This window comes from Chrysemys picta, chromosome 1 (assembly GCF_011386835.1).
Source record: "Chrysemys picta bellii isolate R12L10 chromosome 1, ASM1138683v2, whole genome shotgun sequence".
NCBI lineage: Eukaryota > Metazoa > Chordata > Testudines > Emydidae > Chrysemys > Chrysemys picta.
In genome coordinates, this window is record NC_088791.1 from 341,939,478 (window position 1) to 341,962,001 (window position 22,524).

A 22,524-nucleotide genomic window follows, 5' to 3' on the forward strand; every position below is an offset into this window, starting at 1 on the left:
AATATATTCAGCATAAAGCCTGGAAACATATTTTGCTGCTCAGAAGCCTGTCCCCAAACAGTGTAATGAGGGATCCATCTGATACAGAATTGAAGGCAATTGGTTTGTTACTTTCACTTTTCCACAAACAGTATAAGAGCTGTGTGAACATGAACAGTACAAAGAATGTTCTGGTCAAACTGAGGGTGGGAACAGGAAATGCATGAGGTCAGAGGTTGTCTCCGTTACCAAATTCACTGGCAGTATAGAAAAATGAATTCCTACGGCATCCACTAGATGGAGTTCAGCTATTCCAAACAAGTTATACAGTAAAAAGAGCAGGAGTACTTGTGGCATCTGATACTTCAAACGTGGAAAGAGAAAACACTAGACTAAATTGCTGAGAATAAACATCAATCTGCCTTCAGAGCTTTTAGCTTTGTAATCATCAATCATGTTAATGATACTACTGCCTAAGGAACCACCAAAAAATGGAGCCTCATTGTGCTAGGCACTGTACAAACACATAATAGCGCAGAGTCCCTGTCCCCAAGAGCTTACAATGTAAACAGACAAAACAGACACACAGCAAATGTCATGTTAGTTCCATGATTTGGGGGGTTGGGGCAGCAGGTTAAGTTAGGAAGAGCTAAGCTAAATGGAAAAAAATAATGGGAGAGAGGACACTGAAGTGAAGAAGTCTAAGGGGGACAGGACAAGGGGAAAGACGGTAAGAGTGACAGGTGTGAAGGAGTGAAGCTAAGGGGAAGAGACTGAGAAAGGGGGAAAGGGAATGTAAGAGCAAACAGCCACTCAGCATGGGACAGATAAAGTCCAGTGAAAACTGTAGAAAGTTCTCAATGTCCAAAGGTGCCTGCTATGGCTGCTTCTGAAGCTGGTGTGTGGGCAGGGAAGCACTACTTGGGTTACAGTACCCCAGAGTGTGGACGATCTTAGTTTTCTGTGAAGGATCCTGGCTCTTTTAATGTAAGCTCTGCCTTAATCATCAATCTTCCAGATATGCTAGAAGATTCCATCTTGCAAACCAATCAAGAGAGCATAGGGATACATTACAGCTGTTACTAGATTTGAGACAGAAGAAATGGATATGCAATATTTTTGGTTAGGTGAAAGTCAGTGTTTACTTATATGTCACACTGTCCCTTTTATGGAAAGCATGAGCCAACACATGCCTACTCCAGGTTCTGGTTCCAGCATTCTAGTAGGAGTCCCCAGAGGTCATGTGACTGTAGGCTGCCGAGAGACACACTGGTAAGGCATGTCAGGTAATAATAAAGAGCAGCCTTCCCCTTAGAGTCAAGTCCAGATTTAGTGGCAGTGACACATCAAGAGAGAACACAGTTCAGGAGGGGCTGTGGAAAAGGTTCAAAGAATAGATATATAGAAGAACCCCAGCGAAAGATGAAAAACATGAAGGAAAAGGCCTGGGAGAACACTTTCCTGGTGTGGGCTGAAGGACTGGTGTTAGCATTTGTCCCTATTTAGCAGCCCCAAGCCAAGACTTTCGGAGAAGACGAGAATCTCCCCATGCTGCTTCATCTTCAGAAATCAAGGCAGAGATTAGGACAGATATCATAGAATCATAGAATATCAGGTTGGAAGGGACCTCAAGAGGTCATCTAGTCCAACCCTCTGCTCAAAGCAGGACCAATTCCCACGTAAATCATCCCAGCCAGGGCTTTGTCAAGCCGGGCCTTAAAAACCTCCAAGGAAGGAGACTCCACCACCTCCCTAAGTAACGCATTCCAGTGCTTCACCACCCTCCTAGTGAAATAGTGTTTCCTAATATCCAACCTGGACCTCCCCCACTGTAACTTGAGAACATTGCTCCTTGTTCTGTCATCTGCCACCACTGAGAACAGACGAGCTCCATCCTCTTTGGAACCCCCCTTCAGGTAGTTGAAGGCTGCTATCAAATCCCCCCTCATTCTTCTCTTCTGCAGACTAAACAATCCCAGTTCCCTCAGCCTCTCCTCATAAGTCATGTGCTCCACACCCCTAATCATTTTTGTTGCCCTCCGCTGGACTCTTTCCAATTTTTCCACATCCTTCTTGTAGTGTGGGGCCCAAAACTGGACACAGTATTCCAGATGAGGCCTCACCAATGTCGAATAAAGGAGAACAATCACGTTCCTCGATCTGCTGGCAATGCCCCTACTTATACAGCCCAAAATGCCGTTAGCCTTCTTGGCAACAAGAGCACACTGTTGACTCATATCCAGCTTCTCGTCCACTGTGACCCCTAGGTCCTTTTCTGCAGAACTGCTACCTAGCCATGTCCCTTGTCTGTAGCAGTGCATGGGATTCTTCCGTCCTAAGTGCAGGACTCTGCACTTGTCCTTGTTGAACCTCATCAGGGTTTTTTTGGCCCAATCCTCTAATTTGTCTAGGTCCCTCTGTATCCGATTCCTACCCTCTAGTGCATCTACCACGCCTCCTAGTTTAGTGTCATCTGCAAACTTGCTGAGAGTGCAGTCCACACCATCCTCCAGATCATTAATAAAAATATTAAACAAAACCGGCCCCAGGACCGACCCTTGGGGCACTCCGCTTGAAACTGGCTGCCAACTAGACATGGAGCCATTGATCACTACCCATTGAGCCCGATGATCTAGCCAGTTTTCTATCCACCTTACAGTCCATTCATCCAGCCCATACTTCCTTAACTTGGCGGCAAGAATACTGTGGGAGACTGTATCAAAAGCTTTGCTAAAGTCAAGGAATAACACATCCACTGCTTTCTCCTCATCCACAGAGCCAGTTATCTCCTCATAGAAGGCAATTAGGTTAGTCAGGCACGACTTCCCCTTGGTGAATCCATGCTGACTGTTCCTGATCACTTTCCTCTCCTCTAAGTGTTTCATAATTGATTCCTTGAGGACCTGCTCCATGATTTTTCCAGGGACTGAGGTGAGGCTGACTGGCCTGTAGTTCCCCGGATCCTCCTCCTTCACTTTTTAAAAGATGGGCACTACATTAGCCTTTTTCCAGTCATCTGGGACCTCCCCCGATGGCCATGAGTTTTCAAAAATAATGGCTAATGGCTTTGCAATCTCATCCGCCAACTCCTTTAGCACCCTCGGATGCAGCGCATCCGGCCCCATGGACTTGTGCACATCCAGTTTTTCTAAATAATCCCTGTGACATTGTGCAGTCTATATGGTTTTATAAAAATATAAGTGAATATAATGTAACTGGGATATGCTTCATGCAAAAGGTCTCTTGTAAGGTATCACTACAAAGCTCATAATCTACTGAGTGTGATCATCCTATTTGTAGAAATGTACCACTCTTGTATATAAAACTACAAATATAAAACGCAACTCTGAGGGCCTATTGTAATTATGTAAAGCGTGGGCCATTAAGGATGGTTTGGAATCTTGATGACTCCCATTGTCTGCAGATGGCTGTATTTACCTGTGAGTCTTCCTGTATATGTGTGTGCTGGCAAGTGAGTAATGAAGTCTTGCAGTGATATGTGATCATGTCACCTGAACTGGAATCCATCTTTAACCTGGTGCTTTTCCAGTGAGGGGGGGTGGAAACCCAGAGGGACAAAGGGTTCCCGCCTTATGCAAAAGATATATAAAGGGGTGGAAGAGAACAAGGGGGAGAGGAGCCATCATGAAGAATCCCCTAGCTGTCACCTGAGCTGCAACAAGAGCTGTACCAGGGGAAAGAATTGTGCCCAGGCCTGGAAGGTGTCCAGTCTGAGAAAAAACTTACCGAAGCATCTCTGAGGGTGAGATTATCTGTATTTAGTTTGATTAGACATAGATTTGCACATTTTATTTTATTTTGCTTGGTGACTTACTTTGTTCTGTCTGTTACTACTTTGAACCACTTAAATCCTACTGTCTGCATTTAATAAAATCACTTTTTATTTAGTAATTTACTCAGAGTATGTATTAATACCTGAGGGAGCAAACAGCTGTGCATATCTCTCTATCAGTGTTATAGAGGGCGAACAATTTATGAGTTTGCCCTGCATAAGCTTTATGCAAGGTAAAACTGATTTATCTGGGTTTAGACCCCATTGGGAGTTGGGCTTCTGAGTGCTAAAGACAAGCACACTACTGTGAGCTGTTTTCAGGTAAACTTGCAGCTTTGGGACAAGTGATTCAGACCTTGGGTCTGTGTCTGGAGCCAGACAGGAGTGTCTGGCTCAGCAAGACAGGGTGCTGGATTCCTGGGCTGGCAGGGAAAACAGAAGCAGAGGTAGTCTTTGCACATCGGGTGGCAGCTCCCAAGGGGTTTCTGTGATCCAACCCGTCACAGTCCCGAACCACTTCTTTCTCCACAGAGGGCTGGTCACCTTCTCCCCATATTGTGCTGCCCAGTGCAGCAGTCTGGGAGCTGACCTTGTTTGTGAAGACAGAGGCAAAAAAAGCATTGAGTATATTAGCTTTTTCCACATCCTCGGTCACTAGGTTGCCTCCCTCATTCAGTAAGGGGCCCACACTTTCCTTAACTTTCTTCTTGTTGCTAACATACCTGAAGAAACCCTTCTTGTTACTCTTAACATCTCTTGCTAGCTGCAACTCCAAGTGTGATTTGGCCTTCCTGATTTCACTCCTGCATGCCTGAGCAATTTTTATACTCCTCCCTGGTCATTTGTCCCATCTTCCACTTCTTGTAAGCTTCTTTTTTGCGTTTAAGATCAGCAAGGATTTCACTGTTTAGCCAAGCTGGTCGCCTGCCATATTTACTATTCTTTCTACACATCGGGATGGTTTGTTCCTGCAACCGCAATAAGGATTCTTTAAAATACAGCCAGCTCTCCTGGACCCCTTTGCCCTTCATGTTATTCTCCCAGAGGATCCTGCCCATCTGTTCCCTGAGGGAGTCAAAGTCTGCTTTTCTGAAGTCCAGGGTCCATATTCTGCTGCTCTCCTTTCTTCCTTGTGTCAGGATCCTGAACTCAACCATCTCATGGTCACTGCCTCCCAGGTTCCCATCCACTTTTGCTTCCCCTACTAATTCTTCCCTGTTTGTGAGCAGCAGGTCAAGAAAAGCTCTGCCCCTAGTTGGTTCCTCCAGCACTTGCACCAGGAAAATGTCCGCTACACTTTCCAAAAACTTCCTGGATTGTCTGTGCACCGCTGTATTGCTTTCCCAGAAGATATCAGGGTGATTAAAGTCTCCCATGAGAACCAGGGCCTGCGATCTAGCAACTTCAGCTAGTTGCCAGAAGAAAGCCTCGTCCACCTCATCCCCTTGGTCTGGTGGTCTATAGCAGACTCCAACCACGACATCACCCTTGTTGCTCACACTTCTCAACTTTATCCAGAGACTCTCAAAAGAGGATATGCCCACAAGAATCTGAATAAGCAAAAATGAATAGTTTCAAAGAGCAAGATGTTTAGGATGAAAGTATAGCATCTAAGTTTACCAAAATTCGAAGCAGAACCAGTTTTGTGAGAGCACTAATTGGAAATAAAAATAATGACTAAGGAAGGCTAAAGGAATTTTGCTTGCATCATTTCAGTATAAAATGTAGTTTCTTTCTTTATTTTTTTTGTACAAATACTGTAGTTCTACGTTTACATATCCCTTTATGAGGAATTTAAATGTTTTTACAGAAAATAGAAGCTGACAGTATACCTCTGTTCTTATGGAAATATTGCTTTAACTTAAAGAATTCCACAAAAACCGTAGTGGATAGTATGGTGTTTTGTATTTAAAAAGGTGACCTCCTTAAAGGAATATTTTTTTAAATGGCTAAATACTTAAATGTTATACATTTTAAAATTTGGTGTAACAGTGCAAAAGGGCCCCTCTTCATGCAGACCAGATATTTGATTTAATTTTTTTTTTTTTTTTAAAGAAACTCATCTCTATAGCCAAGAGGAAGAGGTGACCTGTCAAAGGAGATGTCCATTCCACATAACATCAGCAAATGATTCTTGAATGACCAATACTTTGAGATTTTAGCATGCACTAAAACATTTCTTGATGCAGTTCTCTTCACAGAGTATAAAAATGATATGGACTAGTCTGCATAAGAATACTGTTTAGATTGCCACATATGGAACTGTAATCTTTTTGTTATGTGCATAGTTTATCTTAAATTTAAACAAATTACATATACAGAGGTCTAAAGATCTTGTTTCTAAAGATCTTTTGGGGGAAATGTGTACTAAGCAGCTGAACTGTGACAAGTGCAGAATGGTATCAATCCTACTACACTATCTGATTTGTCAAATTTGTCCGTACAAATTATTCTAAAATTCACAATAGCATTCTTAACCATTTATGAAATGAGGCAGATCATGTCTTTACAGTGCTCATGGACACATTCTCCATGATTTGTTGGAAAGAATGAAGTGAATAACCACTACGGTCCTAGAGTTCGTTTTCTTGAACTTCTTAGTGTTGCAGATGGTGGCTGAATATAACAGACTATAGGATGAAGGTAGTATCGAGCAAGTGTTTTTTCTGCAACTAGTGGAGTTGTGTCGATGGACTATGAGGTTGTATAATGCAACAGATCAGACCAATCAATAAGCATAATTCACACAAGCAATGTAATGACTAGGAAGTAGTTTGTAGGCCCTTCATCAAAATACTTCAGAACTCGTTACAGAAAATATAATTTCCTCTTCGATTTCTTCCTAACCTAGATTCATTAAAAGCATTCTACATAGATCTCCACTTCATGGATAATCTGAGCTTCACAGAGAAGTATTCTTGCACCATGCATAATTAATCTCAATATAAAATACTACTGCTAGTGATACTTTAAAGACATGTATTAAGTGACAATATAAAACAAATGAAACAATACATATAACTTAGTGTATTTTATAGAAATGGTATAACACACATATAACCCAGGACCTGGTTTTGAAGGAGCTGGCAGAAAAATACTGACCTCCTGACAGAACAAATTGCCTATATGAAAGCTTTATTAAACATTTCTATTTTTTGTAAAGAAATATGCAAATCCTACATGAAATTTTCTACAATCAGCCATGATCTGTTTCACAATTCAGTGAATCATTTGATTTTTCCAGATACTTATGCAAAACTTAATTAGCATGATGCTGTTTTCCACCATTCACAATTTGGAAACAAAAATTGTGTCCTAAAACTAGGGGGACTCTAAAATTAACCTTAAGTTTAGAATAGCCCAAACATAAAGCTGCTTTAAGAACTCAATTATTGGGTGTTGGAGGCAATTTTGAGTAATCAAATGATGAAATGTGATTGTTTTTATGTCAGTGACATATACTGTTCACTGTCAGAGCAAGTCTCTCTGTTCCACATCAGTCCAATTCCTTACCTTACATCTGTTCAGAAGTTAACATTTAAAGTGGATTTTTTTTCAGGGCAATCTCACTGATGTGGTTTCAGTAAATATTCTATAAATCTACTACAGCAAGGGAACTTGATTTTGAATGTTTATTTACCTGTGTTGTTTTGTATTGGTTTTCATTCCCTAACTAACATCTTAAGAAAATAAACTTTTTTTTTTTAAATCTAAGATTACACAGAACACATGCTTTAGAACACAGTAATTCTAAGAACATAAGAATGGCCATACTGGGTCAGACCAAAGATCCATCCAATCCAGTATCCTGTCTCCTGACAGTGGCCAATGCCAGGTGCCCCAGAGGAAGTGAACCTAACAGGTAATGATCAAGTGATCTCTCTCCTGCCATCCATCTCCACCCTCTGACAAACAGAGGCTAGAGATACCATTCCTTACCCATCCTGGCTAATAGCCATTAATGGAGTTAACCTCCATGAATTTATCTAGTTCTCTTTTAAACCCTGTTATAGTCCTAGCCTTCACAACCTCTTCAGGTAAGGAGTTCCACTGGTTGACTATGCGCTGTGTGAAGAAGAACTTCCTTTTATCTGTTTTAAACCTGCTGCCCATTAATTTCATTTGGTGGCCCCTACTTCTTGTATTATGGGAATAAGTAAATAAGTTTTCCTTATCTACTTTCTCCACACCACTCATGATTTTATATACCTCTATCATATCCCCCCTTAGTCTCCTCTTTTCCAAGCTGAAAAGTCCTAGCCTCTTTAATCTCTCCTCTTATGGGACCCGTTCCAAACCCTAATCATTTTAGTTGCCCTTCTTTAAACCTTTTCTAATGCCAGCATATCTTTTTTGAGAGGAGACCACCACATCTGTATGCAGTATTCAAGATATGGGCATACCATGGATTTATATAATTCTAGATAACTGTACAAGTTAACAGGGTGAAAATTTGATCCAACTTTATTAATCTGTCTGGAAAACATATGATTATTTATCACTTCCCTAACAAAATAATTCAAAACTGTTTTTCAATTTAAAAAACTACAGTCACCAGCAGCTCAGCCTTTGCAAAAGACACCACTAATAAAAAATCCTGTGTCTGGTAACTAACAGATAACACCTGCCTTATGCCATTTCTCACTCAGTGCTGGGAGGGCCTTTTCAATGAACTCTTCTTGTGCTATTTGGGGAGGGGGGGGAGAGACTGGGAGGGGGGTTTGCAGTCCCAGACATTCGGCACTAGCAGATGAGTTGGAGATGGTCTTGAGAGAGCTCTATACAGCTTATCTTCAGCACCACGGCATAGGCACCATTAGAAGTCACAGTAGGCCTCTGAATTGAGGCACTGACTCCAAAGTCCAGAGCTCTGGGCAGCTTTGGGGAAGGGGAGAGGTGTCAAGAACTATTTTGATATCAACTGAGCCCATCCAGAGCAAGAGTCAAAAGCTGGAGAGAGCAGAAACTTGGAACTCTTCAGTGCTCAAGGAGTCTCACCCTGGAGGACTTCAGCATCCCTGCTTTTGGATTCAGAGCCTTTTCAGATCCTGTCTTTTTCCCCACAGAAAGTGCCAGTGATGCTAGAGTCAGTTTATGGAACTCCGAGGTGGAGGGGTTTGATGCCAACAAAGGCCATTCTGACTATGCACAAACCCCCCCAGCCTGAACCCATGGATGGTCTGCTGATTTTGCCCATAGGGCAAGAAAGCATGGAGCCTAAGTTGAGGCTTTGGGTGTAAGAACCCAACAGATGTTACTTCTGTCCAAAGTGAGATACAAACTTCTCCTAAGCAAAAGAGGCATCATACACGGGCAAAGTGACTAGGGAAATATCAACGATCAGGAGGTGGAGCATTTAAAACTTTCATTAAGTTCCACTGTGGATAACTGTGGCATTGACCTGGGGAAAGTGTGGGACATGTAACTTGAGGGCAGAAATGGGTAATTTAACCTCATCTGTGCTATACTGACACTAAAACCATTGAAAAATTATTTGAAACAGTATATAAAACTATTCATAAGACAGAGGTCTAAAAGTTACACAGACAACTCTCAGGTTCCTAATGCTCACAGACCATAGTGGCCAGAAAGAAACGAAGACAGTTAGGGCTTGCAACTCTTCCATGTAGCCTGGAATCCAAACATCTGGTGGCGTGAGGTGGTGCTCATGTGATGCTCACTGGGCATGGCTTTCCAGAACACCATGGTGCAGGTGCCTTGAACCCAATGAGTGAGATTACATAGAAAGTCCACAGAAAAGAAGTGTTTTGCTAAAACAATGCATTTAAAATTTGTTTCGGTTTAAAAAAAAATAGACAAGAGCAGACAAGCCTTTGTGAACGACCCCATAATTCAGGAACAAATGTCACTTAAACTTCCAAGAGTTTATTATAAAAAGTAAAAAAAAAAAAATGTAAAGGCAAGGAATATATTATACAATATTTCTAATATGCTACGGTCGAGGGTTTCTCTCAGAGCCCAGCACTGCAATTCCTATACAGACAAACCTCCGATTTACTTGAGTGAGAGGCTTGCCTGCACAGAAAGCAGGATCATAGCCAAATTTCTTCACAACCTACAAGCATGGTAGACACTACAATTTGCATATGAATGCTCACTATTATCAAGTAAACTGCTAGCATCGCTTATAGAAAGAAGTAAAAAAAAAATCTTAATTCCTTAAAAAAGGAAACACATGTCTGAGTCTTAATGACAGGCCATTTCCCCCACATTTTAAAATAGTTTGATATGCATTTTAAAAATGATCTTCCAACTAAAGTAAACAGCATTTAATAGACATACAAATAAAACCAAAGCTGGCATAGCTAAATTACTGCTGGAACAGCCTAATGATGAATTTTCAACTGTGGTACGTCCAACTCCATAATAAAATTATTTCTTTAGAGAACAAAAATAGGTTAAAAAGATTACTTTAATGCATCAGTTAACATCAAGGTTATTGGCCAATGGATCCATGTCTGCTTCTTGTTTGTCCCCAGGGAGAGACCCGCCCTTATAGTCTGCAGTCTTTTTCTCCTCTTTTTACAGCCAGAGTAATCTTTTTTGTATCCTTCTCCAGGAAGAACATTTTGCCAGGACTACATGGAATGAACTAATAGACAAAAAGTTGCTTGTAAACACTTTCAAGGCAAGTACCTCCAATTATTTTACTGACGCCCCAGCGGATAGCTAACCGCTGAGTCTGGGACCAGACTTGATTTCACCCTAATATTAATTAGTACTGAACAGCTGTCATAAGGCATGTATTCTCTAAGATACAGTTGTTTTATCTGTGCAGAAAGTCTGCATTAGTGAAGTTACTTCTGTGTTCAACACTGAAATGATGACATTTATAACACCTGTTTTTAAAGTGATAATCTGTCATCTATACATTGCTATGTAATTTTTTATATGATTCCAGATACATTCGTATTCTTTTTTTTATAGTGTCTTCTGTCCCATTGCAGTTATCTTTATTACAATGCATCTAAGACTTAAAAAAGACAGTTAAACTACCTAAATGCCTTAAGTTGTCTCAGGTTCTAGAACTTGTACATTACCCCTGCAAATGAAGGCTTTAGGATTTTTTAAACAGATTGTTCATAATCTTTTAAGTTATCCTTTGCCTGTTTCTTTCTGGTATGCATACATGCTTATACAGGGCTTTTCTTCTGTATATCTGAAAGCATTTACAAAACAAGGTAAGAATTCCCATTTAACAGATGAAACAGAGGTTAAATTACATGCCCAAGGTTTGTCTTGAGGTTAAGGAAATTAACTCAAAAGATCTGAGATCCACTCTCAGCTCCACCACAGACATCCTAGCTCTGTCCAAGATCATTCAGATTTCTCTGTGCCTGTGTTCCCTATCTGCAAAACAGAGATAATATTTCCCTACCTAACAGGGGTGTTCTGAGGTATTTAAAATCAAGTCACACAAGTTAGGGAGACAGCGGGGCACACAATCCAGTCTCCTGATTCCTAACATCTGTCCAAAGAATTTACAATCCAATTAAAAAACAGTCAACCTGAAATCCACAATAAAAGTGCCATTGGGTTTTACTCGTAGAAATACTTCTTCCTAGTCCAAGACTGATAGATGTATAAATGGACACTTCCTTTTTGAGCTCAATTACTGGAAAACTTCTGGGTTTTTTAGATCCAGAAATTAGGCGATATAGCAAAAATCAAATAAGTATTTGGCTGCAAAAGGCTGAAAGTTATATAGATACGCATGTACACACACAACTGCACAATGTTACTGGGGCAACTAATAAATTACTTTCAAGGAAAAAATATTTATGTTTTTGAATGTCTTGAATGTAATAAGTGGTTTTTGAAGTTTTTTATTTGTATGTTCTTAAAGTTAATCACACTAGTTTTGCTCTAAATTCCATCTTCCCTCCCATCACTGCTATTCCTCTGCACCACATTGCACATGCTTCTCTGGCACTTGGTCCTTCACTCTTCCCCCTGCACACACTTCCCTACCTTTTGTTCCTCCTCCCCTCTGTCCATACAATCCCATTACCTACTTCTCTTCCTCCTGTGGCTATGATAACCAACCACCTGGGTCCTCCTCTCCCTCTGGTATACTGGAAAGGCTGTCTAGCTGCCTGGTTCTCTTTTCTGGGCATTCCTCTCCAAGTGGCAGCTGCTGGTTTATCTTCTGCTGACAGCTTCCATTGGCATTCCCAGCACCAGTCTCACTGGTGGCTCCAGTCTCTGAGGGATGTTCACTCATATGTACAAACAGGCCCCAGTGGAGAAAGCTAAACTGTGTCCTCCTCTTCCTTGCTTCCATTTGCTTTTAGAGGTATCAATATGTTTCCAACTCCTGTGGAAACAAGGAGGACCAACCAACACCATATGACCCTGCCAGCTCTCTGCAGACCACAGCTTGGGAACAACTGTTACCAAACCATATTGCCTCCTAAACATTAATTTGGTCTTACGACACTCAGGCAGAAAAATTCATAAAGATACATTACATTTAATTAAGATCCTCTATTACAAGTGCCTTCCACATCTGAAAATACTGGTGTAGACCTTCATAGTATGGTACTTCCTCATCTTTCTTCCATGCTTGTAATAGTTAATAATGCTGACAGTTAAAGGATTATAACTGGCATCTCAATTAGCACTCATTTAAATGGTGTAGTTTGCAGCTCAAGCTATTATTTCAGGCTCTCTGCAAACTCAGGCAGATATCATTGAACTGGTTACACTAATGTCACATTCTGAAGCTTTACTCTGCAATTATAATGGCTAAAGACTAATTAAAAAATAAGCAGATATTCTGAACAACAAATGAGGTCTGTCTGTGCAGGGTCACATGGCACAGTCTCTGGGAAAAGCTGTGCTATGGAGTTATAAATTGTAAATAATAATTAAAAGTACAGTAGAGATGCAACTATGATCTCAACAATGTAAAATATTTTCTTTTAGCTGCTCAGAGGACTTAGTAAAGTGGATGTTCTATGGATAGTATCCAAAGTAACTGCTCACCAGATTGCACTTCCATTCAGTGAAATGGTATTTGAATAGCTTTGTACTATGCAGCCAGCACACCAGTCATGACTAATAGCCAGCACAGCAGGATTTCACTGCAGGGGAGTTTGCAACATTGTCGCTTCCAAACAATATAATTAGATATCTCTTTAGCAGAATGGGTTTGTGTAAACACTTCCAGTTCTGACCATTAGGGTAAACTTTTAAATGTGTATGTTTTTGTTTAGCAGAGTACTAAAATATTTAATGCCCCAAAGTTGTAGTGACAGGACTGACTGAGCATATAGGCATTACCATAATACAAATAAAAAGAAATAAAACTCTAAGAGCCCCAATAAAGGGTCCACTGAGTTAGGCATCATACAGACAAGTAATTAAGACATTCCCTGCTCCATAGCCCTTAGATTCAAACGTGTTTCTCAAATGTGGCCACCGTGGGGCTTTTTGTGTGGCCACAGGCCTCCTGGGGAGTTATTTGGGGGTGGGGGCAAAGCCACATTAACAAACATACAAGTATCACTTTTCACATAAACAGACTTACTATCTAGCAAGTCTTAAAAAAAAAAGGCAAAAGAAACAACAGAGACAAGAACATGCAAAGCACATTATTTTTTTCTATTCTGTTTAGGTCCAGTAAAGAATAGAGACAACCATACATTATTATTATTACATAAATAAATTACAATGATTTGAACATGTATATGTGCATGTATATTTGTTTTTCCTAGAGTTAATTAAGTATTTTAGGAAAAATTGTCAGAGCGGCCATCAGCAAAATTTGGTGGCCGCACTCTGAGACCACCAAAAAATTTCTCGTGAGACCCCTTAGCGAAAGGACAGGTATAACACGTAAACCAGGGGTCTCAAAGTCCCGACCCGCAGGCCATCTGCGGCCCAAGAACCTCCCCAGTGTGGACTGCAGGGCTCCAGCAATTTTGGGGCCGGGTCTCTCCTGTGGCCCCGCTGCCGCCCCAGGGCGCTCCTCCCCCCCCACCATGCAATTTAAAATGGCCTGGGGCCCAGCCCACCACTGGCGCCCAGCCCACCACTGGCAGTACAGCAGAGCTGAGCGGCTTCCTGCGTGCTCGCTCCACGTGGCTGCTGGCCCCTCCCTGCGGCCCTGGGACAGAATGGGGCTGTGCCTCCGCGCGCTGCCCCTGCCCCAAGCACCCCTGCAGCCAATGGGAAGCTACGGGGGCGGTGCCCAGGGGCAGCAGCATGCAGAGTCCCCCTGGTCTGCCCTGCCTTGGAGCCCCAGGTAGAGCGCCGCACCACCCCAACCTCCTCCCAGAGCCTGGACCCCCTCCCCTTCCCACACCCCCTCCTGCCCCCAAACTTCCTCCCGGAGCCTGCACTGCTCCCCCTCCTCCATCTCAGAGCCTGCAACCCCACCCCCTCCACCCGCACCCCCTGCCCCAGCCCAGAGCCTACACCCATCACCCAAACTCCCTCCCAGAGCCCAACCTCTCATCCCTTCTGCACCCAAATTCCCTCCCAGAGCCTGAACCCCAATCCCCTACCCCAGACTTCCTCCCCCACCCAAACTCCCTCCCAGAGCCTTAGGCAGGTGGGGGGCGGGTTCCGTGTGGCACAAGTGACATTATTGGCCTGCTGGGAGGATTTGAGGACTGGCACTGGCCCTAAGATAAATTGAGTTTGAGACCCCTGACGTAAACAAAAGCAGTAAGAATATTAGAAAAATCAAGTTTTATGCTATTTCTATGCAGATATGTAGCATAATTCACTATACCTGCACAAATTGCTCACCACTGCAGGACACTATGGTCTATATAGGTTCCATCCTGATATAAAGATGTATTCTGCAGAAACTTGGCACACAAGAACAGTACATCAGCATACAGTTTTTCAAAATAATACAAAAATGGCCTTTTTGACAAGGTGACGGGAGGCGTGCTAATATTGTTTTTTTAAATTTTACCTACTCTTTCCTATAGACTAGCTTGGCAAATAAGACAAAGTTTAATCTTGCATGAGTCAGTCCTCTAAAGTGTCAAAAGGCATTTGGATATTTTGGACTAAATTATTTGCAAGAAATACACTAAAACAGCTTAGGGTTTTGTCTACACACTGAGTTTCTGTGGGCAAGCCAGGGCATGAATCTACAGCACGCCAGCACGGCCATACAGTCACGTGCCATGTGGACGCTGCTATGGCACAGTAAGCACTGCACTCCAGGGCTTTCAACGCACTGTAGTAGTGTCCACATGGCATGTTACTGAGTGGCTGAGCTAGTGCGATGTCGATTCATATCCTGGCTTGCTGCGCAGTAACTCACCTTGTAGACAAGCTCTTCCAAGTTTTACTTAAAAAATAAGCTACTGAGAATTCTCAGCTCCTTTTATAAAACTTTGTTTTAAAGACAAAACTCACATTATAATTAATGGGAGAGAGTTTAGATTTAGTTCAATGACAATTTGTATTGTTGGGAAGCATTGTCAGAAAATTTCACACAGAAGAGCTCTAAATGTGAATTATCCAATGTTTTCAGACAATACACCTATCACCAAACCAAGGATGCAATCCTGCAAATTTTTATTCATATGATTAGGCAGTCACTAAATCCATGATGCCAGCTGCATGGCTGGAAATTTGCATTTTTTACTAAAAAGTCTGAAAACCTCAGGTGTTATAGCTCCAGAACTCTGAGAAAGCAATTGTTCATTTCCCTAACTTCATTAAGACTTTATCCCATATAGAATGAATGCTAAAAATTTTCACAAGTACAAAAACACATCACTCACCCTTATGTTTAGATAACGCAGAGAAATATATTAAGATCTGAGCTCAGACTCCCTGCATTTCTTAGGCACAAAGGCCTCGATTTTTACAGGTGTTTAGGCATTGCTGCCCTCAGCATCGCAATTGATTTAGGAGTCTATGACATTCCGGGGTGCAATCCAGACCACTGAGGTCTTGTGTCACTCCTGCCCTGCAACTTTGGGTCCCTCACAACGCTTTGCTGCTGTAGGTCCCACCTGGGCTGCTCACAAACAGCCTGCAGGTCATACTCCAAAGTCTGCGTACAGCTACAACCCTGGTCCAGCAACTCCGACCCCAGCAGCCTGTCAGTAAACACCAGCCACACTTTGGCTTCCAGCAGCGTTTGGTTACTACTTGCAGGGTCACCCCGAACACACTCCCAGGCCTGAACTTCTCCCCAAAACATGTTTTCTACACTGTCCAGCCCTCTCCTGGACAGTCCAGATATATTAAGTCAGTTGTCCCTCTGAGGTGATCAATATCTTAAACTGAGTTACACAAACAATTCACAACACTGGATTAGTAAATTAAAGAATAAAACAAGTTTATTCAACTACAAGGAGACAGGTTTTAAGTGAGTACAAGGCATTAAAGTCAGAAATGGTTACAAGAGAAATAAACATAAAACGCTTTATAAAACTTAAATTAGACTTGGTTCAAGGTGACATTCTTACCCCACAGGTTCCTAGCAACACTGCTGACCAAGTTTCAGGTCAGGATCTGTTCCCAAAGTCCAAAGGCTGATTCTTTTGTTGTCTTAGGTGAAGGAGAGAGAAATGGAGAGGGAGAGACAACTTGCCCCTCATTTTTATAGTTCAGTCACCCTTTAAAATGTATTTTCCTGTGGGTTACCCCTAGATAAAGTTCCTTCCAGCTGTGAGGATGGAGACATGGGGTCTCATAGTGAAAGAAGTTTCATGCTGTTTGCTAAAATGCAGATTTATCTTGTCTCCCTCTTACTGTTTCAAGGAGCCAGTTTACTACTTATATGTAAATTGAGGTACACACACATTCCTTTGTTTAAGACCTGCTTGACCAGTCCTGACTAATTAGGGCTACATGGGTTTGAACATGTGCTACCAACACAACTAATGGGGAATTCATAACTTTACATATAATGTTGCTACACGCATTTCATCATGATATTATTTACCAGTGAGTTATTAGTTTTCAAATGATGCCTCACGAGGCATATTTTGCAAAGATTATTACGATGTAAGGTCTGAATACAGGGGTGCATTCCCTCACAGAGTCTAAATCTCGTTTTTGACTGTCAATGGAATTTAGACTCCTAAATAACTAAATCCCTTTTGAAAAGGAGACTTAGGCTTTAAAATAGCTTTAAAAACCTGAGCCTAGAGCATTAGTTAAAAATGCTAAGCCTTACAACAAAATATATTGATCCTGCTATTCAAAAGTTGTTACTTTAGTGTAACTGCCAAAGTGATCAATGACACAGTAATGTAAAGTCTAATGTATCAAAGAATACTCAGATAGCATCAGAGTCATCTATTGACTTTTGATACAATCCAGAGCTATTGCATTAGTTTTCAGTTTGTGGATATGCACACAGATATTGTTAGAATATACAGCAAAAGACTGACCTAAACACAACATTTTTTAAATAAAAAAGGCTTCATTTCGATTTAGTTCCAGGCTGAGAATGTATATGCAGGATTTCACCATGAGTAAAATGAGTATGGTAAAATTTTAAAGTCTTGACAAATTTAGCCTCTGCTATGATTTACAAAATTCACTCTACATAGAAATATAACAAGTTCCCCTGTTCAATGTTTCTTTATACTTTTTTGTTTTAGATGTATACATTTTAAAGAGGCCAACCTAGGCTCTAAGAACTTTTGCCATAAATTAAGAAGTCACAAATTAAACTAGCAGATGCTCATTGTCCCCAAACCAGAAGGAATCTGACAAGAGGGAGAATCAAAATCCACTAAATCAATGCCCATCCCACTCCTCACCATGCCTCTCCTTCAACAAAAGCATGGGTAAATAGATGGGCCTGGTAGAATGCTCTGAAGTTCACTAGGTTTGGTCTATTTCCGACCAAGGGAAAGTAGGGTCTAAACAAGGCTATATTTAAGGCAAGTATGCAAAGATGCTACTGCAATGATGATGCTACAATGACTTTTCCCATTTCCTCTAACCAATTTGATTCCACTAATTACATGGCTGCCACTCTGACCCCGGGAAACAGTTGAAAAAAGTTGCTGTGGACCACTTCCAAGACCAACAATTCCTCCCTAGATCTTTCCCAAGTCAGGCTTCAGAGCAAGATAGAGAACAGAGATTGTTCATCACAGCCAGGAATATCGGATCCAAATTATAAAGAGAAATATTTTGTATTTCTTGACGCACAGAAGACAGTCAATGTAAAATGCAAAATAATGTTGCAGGAGATTTCCTAATCAGTTAATGTATCCTTACATACGGAGAACAATGGCTTAGACAATAAAGGAAAATTTATCCTAGGACTTACCTGTGCATATTCTCTCTCAATTGCAGCTTTCTTCTGACTGAATGTCCTACAAAAAACAGGGGGGGAAGTCCATTAACACACACAGCCATATACTATAAATGCAATAATTAAAAAGGGGTTTTATATAACTTCAGTTCAAATGCACCATCAGGCAGCCTTTACAGCCAAGAGAAGAGCAAAAAAAGAGCTGAACTGTTTGACAATTGTGCATTAACTGCCTAGCAACCACTTGCATATGGACACCATAGATTAAGAGCTCCTTCCCTCAAGCTCCAGTTACTTCATTAAAGTCTCTTCAGCTTTACATTGGTTTATCCGAGAACAAAATTTGGCCTTCACACATCTAAACTTTTTTTTTTTGGAAAGTCATCTCTCTCTGACTGCATCTGAACATACTAGGCTAATTGTTCCAGATGCAGGACTCATCTCACTTTCATGCATCGTCTTCACTCAGGAATGTCCTGATTTAGCAATCGGTCTAGCTGCATCAGCGTGGACCCACTTAGCTCAACTGGTTTAAACCCCTAGATGCCTTTCTACGCTTACGGGTCAGTAGTGGTACAGCTACACCAATTGCTTGCCACAGACTATTGAACTAAGGCTAGTCCTCAGTGTAAGTGAATGCCAAGTATTACTGATTTTAGAGATGGGTAAAACAACAAAAGAACAGGAGAAGACTCAGTATATTTCAACACAAGCTCAATATATTATCCCATGGTTTACACTAAGGCATTGTGGGCCAAATTCTGCTCTTTGGGAGTATAAATCTGAAGTAATTATAAACACTTCAAATGTGTTGTGCCAAGTTTACACCAATATATCAGCAGAATTTGGTACTGTGACTTTATTCAATCATGTTCTGGCAAAAATGGGATTTGCAAAGCTTTCAATATACTTCTGAATTATAAGGTCCAAGTCTGAAGCAGTCTTGCTGTAGAATAAAAACAGATTATGCTCCCCCCTCTCCCTCTAAATACAATAGGTTTCTGTACTCCGTAGCACTAGGAGAACCAAACTACAGCAGCACAAAGAAAAGGAAGAATGGTTGAACCATAGCTAACCCACCTCAGATTTAGAACTCTCTAGGTGTACCAAGACTCCTAGTAGTGCTCTGATAGTTTAAGTCATTTTCTTTTTACACTCAAGCAGCCAAGCAATAGGATATTCCTTGGTCTGCATTTCCAGACATTTAAAACCACATTTTTCTACTAAGATTAATAATACACTATGCACAAAACATTTGACTTTACTTCTATTTAAACAGATTGAACAATAATTATGGGGACAAGCTAGAAATTAATGTAAATACAGTAGACACTTGTTTGCAGCAACACCTTGTAAGAGCAACAGCCTCTTACGAGCAACATTTCCCCTGGGAACACTTTCCCTACTGTAAGTTTTCGACACTCCCCATAACAGCAAAGCTGGTTAGGCGCAACATAGCAAAAGAGCACCAATGTGTTTCTACTAATAAGCATCTACTGTATCCTGTAATAACATCCTATAAAGTTCAAATTCAAATGTAAAAACAGAGTAAGCACCAATGATGCTTTCTATTCCTGCCCACTCCTCTATTAAGCCCATAATGCACACTGTTAGAGGTTCCATATTTCAGATAAGATGTAAAACATAAGTCCTGGCCAATTGTAGTCATTAAAAATTCCATGCAACTCTTTTCAAAGTAAGGATTTTATTAGCTCTGAGGGCTTGGCCATATTCCAACTCTGGTTATCACATCCTGTCTACCTAAATTTCCCTGGCAGTTTCAGCTGCATATAATTGACTCCATTTCAGAACTAGGTGAAATCATCCCTGCATATTGTTTATAAAGTTGTTTAGGAGCCTTCTGGAAGAAAGATGCTACATAGTACATGTAAGGTATTGTTATCACAGAATATCAGGGTTGGAAGGGACCTCAGCAGGTCATCTAGTCCAACCCCCTGCCCAAGACAGATTTTTCCCTAAATGGCCCCCTCAAGGATTGAACTCACAACCCTGGGTTTAGCACAATTTACAGAGTGATTATATGTTTGAGTTTGTTTTGCGTTTCGTAGAGTTAGTGGGAAAAAAGTAAGTATCTGAGATTGTTCTTTAAAGATGGTGTTCTCAAATTTTTCAAGAGCAAAGAACTTCTGCTAGGAAACAAAGCAGACTGACTGACAAAGTATTTGATGTCTTCCTACCTTGACAAACCTGACAATTTCCATGTATACACTTGTATAATGTCAAGGGTTTTATTTTTAACCTAGCCTCTATTCAAGATGGAAGTTTATGTGCACTTACATTCTACGAGAGACTATTTAATATTATGTTAATAAAACCTATTTCAACATTGTGAGAAAAATCTTGAAAGAAAACAAGCTAGTTCCCCTGCAAAAAAGATATATGTATTGTGTAGTTTTAAAAAAACGGAGATGCATTTACAATTACTATTTTTATGCACAGAGCTACACGAAGGTTTTTGTGGGGCCCAGGGTAAAATCTGAAATTAAAGTACTTCACTCCCCCTCCTCCACACAACCTTCCAAACAATTTAACCCTGAGAGGCGGCTGGAGAGGGTATGTGCTGGAGCACAAGCCCACACTGCACTCACCCCACGTGGCAGAGCCACTTGGTTTTGGATCAGCAGCCCCTCAATTGTGACAGCAGGGCTGCTGGTCCAAATTTCAATGAGTGGCATTGCAACCCGGCTTGTGGGAGTCCTCTCCAATGGAGGCCCAGAGCAAACTGTCCCTTTCCCCCTGCCCTGTTTATGCATTTATCAAGTAATTGTTACAAAGGAAAGAAAGTAGGCTAGAGTTGAGAGCATATTTTAAAAAATTTCTTTCAATTGCTTATTTCTAGATAGTGATTCCTATCTGCAATAGACTTATCAAGTAAAGCTTAACTCTGTCTTACAAACAGTAACTCTTGAAATATGCTTACTTCTGACCATAGTCCCATAAACATTAATAGGGTTATATGCAGAAGCAAGCATACACATGAGTACCTATTTCAAGATGAGGCCCTACATTTGTCAGAAATAAGCCTAGTATAAATTAATACATTCCAAATTCCTGAACATAACATTACAGGATTATTAGCACACCTGAATTCAGTAGATACATGGGACCTATGTATCATAGAGTTGTGAACACTTGCAATTTTATTGCAAGTTTGATATTTGCCCCAACTGATGGAATTATGTTATTGTGTACAAATCTCATCTTTCACTTTTTTAAAAAGAAGTTTCAAGCCTTCACGGTTAAGAAGAAAAGTATGAAAACTGCCTTTTGATTTTTGAAGATTTCAAACTAAATAAAAGAACTCAACATTTATTCTTTTATAATTCCCATGATTTTTAAGTTAGTCTCACTTTGAGATCTGACTCATGATTTTTGAATGCTTGGGATGAGCAATACTTGGAGAGTCCCTGCATTTTATTTTAGTCTATTTAACTTAACTTTAGTAACTGCCTCTTATATTCATTTTCAGAGCAAAATGATATTATTAACAACTATCATTACAAGAAACAAAAAGTGAAATATTATATTATTAATCTAATTTATTGACACCAATTAAGTAACAGTGAACGTTTGACAGCAGTGACTGTAGCACTGGCACCTAAAATCCACCTAAAAATCAATTACAGTAATAATTAAAACAAATGAACTACCACTTAAACATTAAGAGCCCTGAGATTATTCTTCCCCCAAAACCAAAGCCTGCAGCATTGCAAAGTTAACACAGGTATAGATCTGTGCACACTCTCCAATGGATACATAAAGAGCCGCTACACTTCCACCAAAAAAGTGAGTGATTTGTATGTGACTGAGTACTTGGGAAAACAACAGGGGAGAGGGAAATTACTGCTGTCCTCCCCACCAGCCCTCCAAAATGTACTCCTTTCCTTCTAGGTTTCACCTTGCACACACCTATCCTTATACACGTCTCATGAGCCTACTGACATTTTTAATTTACTTATTTATAAAAGATAAAAAACACAGTACAAAAATATCTGAGAAGGAGGGAGAGTTGGTTTTTACTCTATTCTACATTACCTCATTATTTTACTCCTTATTATATACATTATTTTGCCTCCCTGATAACATTATATAATATCTCCTCAATATTAAAACAAACATCTCTCTTTTTTCTTTTGATATTTTTTAATAATGGAATCCACCTCAAGGGTAATAAAGCTACAACAGTAACTATACTCTCCTCTTGCAATACTACTAGACCTATGGTTTTATTTACCAAATTTGACCACCACCTGCCAATTGAAAGTCAAGTTCCAGAAACGTGAAGACAGCTGTTGTGCATTTCAAGTTCCTCACATCAGACATTAATTTAAAGTAATGGCTGCTATGCTGTATTAAGGTTTATTTTTACATTTTTGTTGCAGATCAGATGAACAGTATTAAGCAAGGAGCTGGATCAGTGGAGAATGTTGTGTCAAGAAGTGTCTCCAGAGCCCTT

General features: G+C 40.6%; 1 protein-coding gene across 7 annotated transcripts in view; it reads right to left on the reverse strand.

Annotated features, from left to right (window-relative positions):
- The window catches only part of FCHSD2 (FCH and double SH3 domains 2), a 254,725-nt gene that overhangs the window by 177,833 nt on the left and 54,368 nt on the right, over nt 1-22,524 (reverse strand). For 5 of the 7 annotated variants that reach the window (XM_065581771.1, XM_065581770.1, XM_065581772.1 and 2 more), the window contains exon 3: nt 18,063-18,108. The exons of the other annotated variants lie outside the window; for them this stretch is intronic. In XM_065581771.1, coding sequence (XP_065437843.1) covers nt 18,063-18,108 — 46 coding nt within the window. The remainder of the gene's footprint in view (nt 1-18,062; nt 18,109-22,524) is intronic. 7 annotated transcript variants of the gene reach the window in all.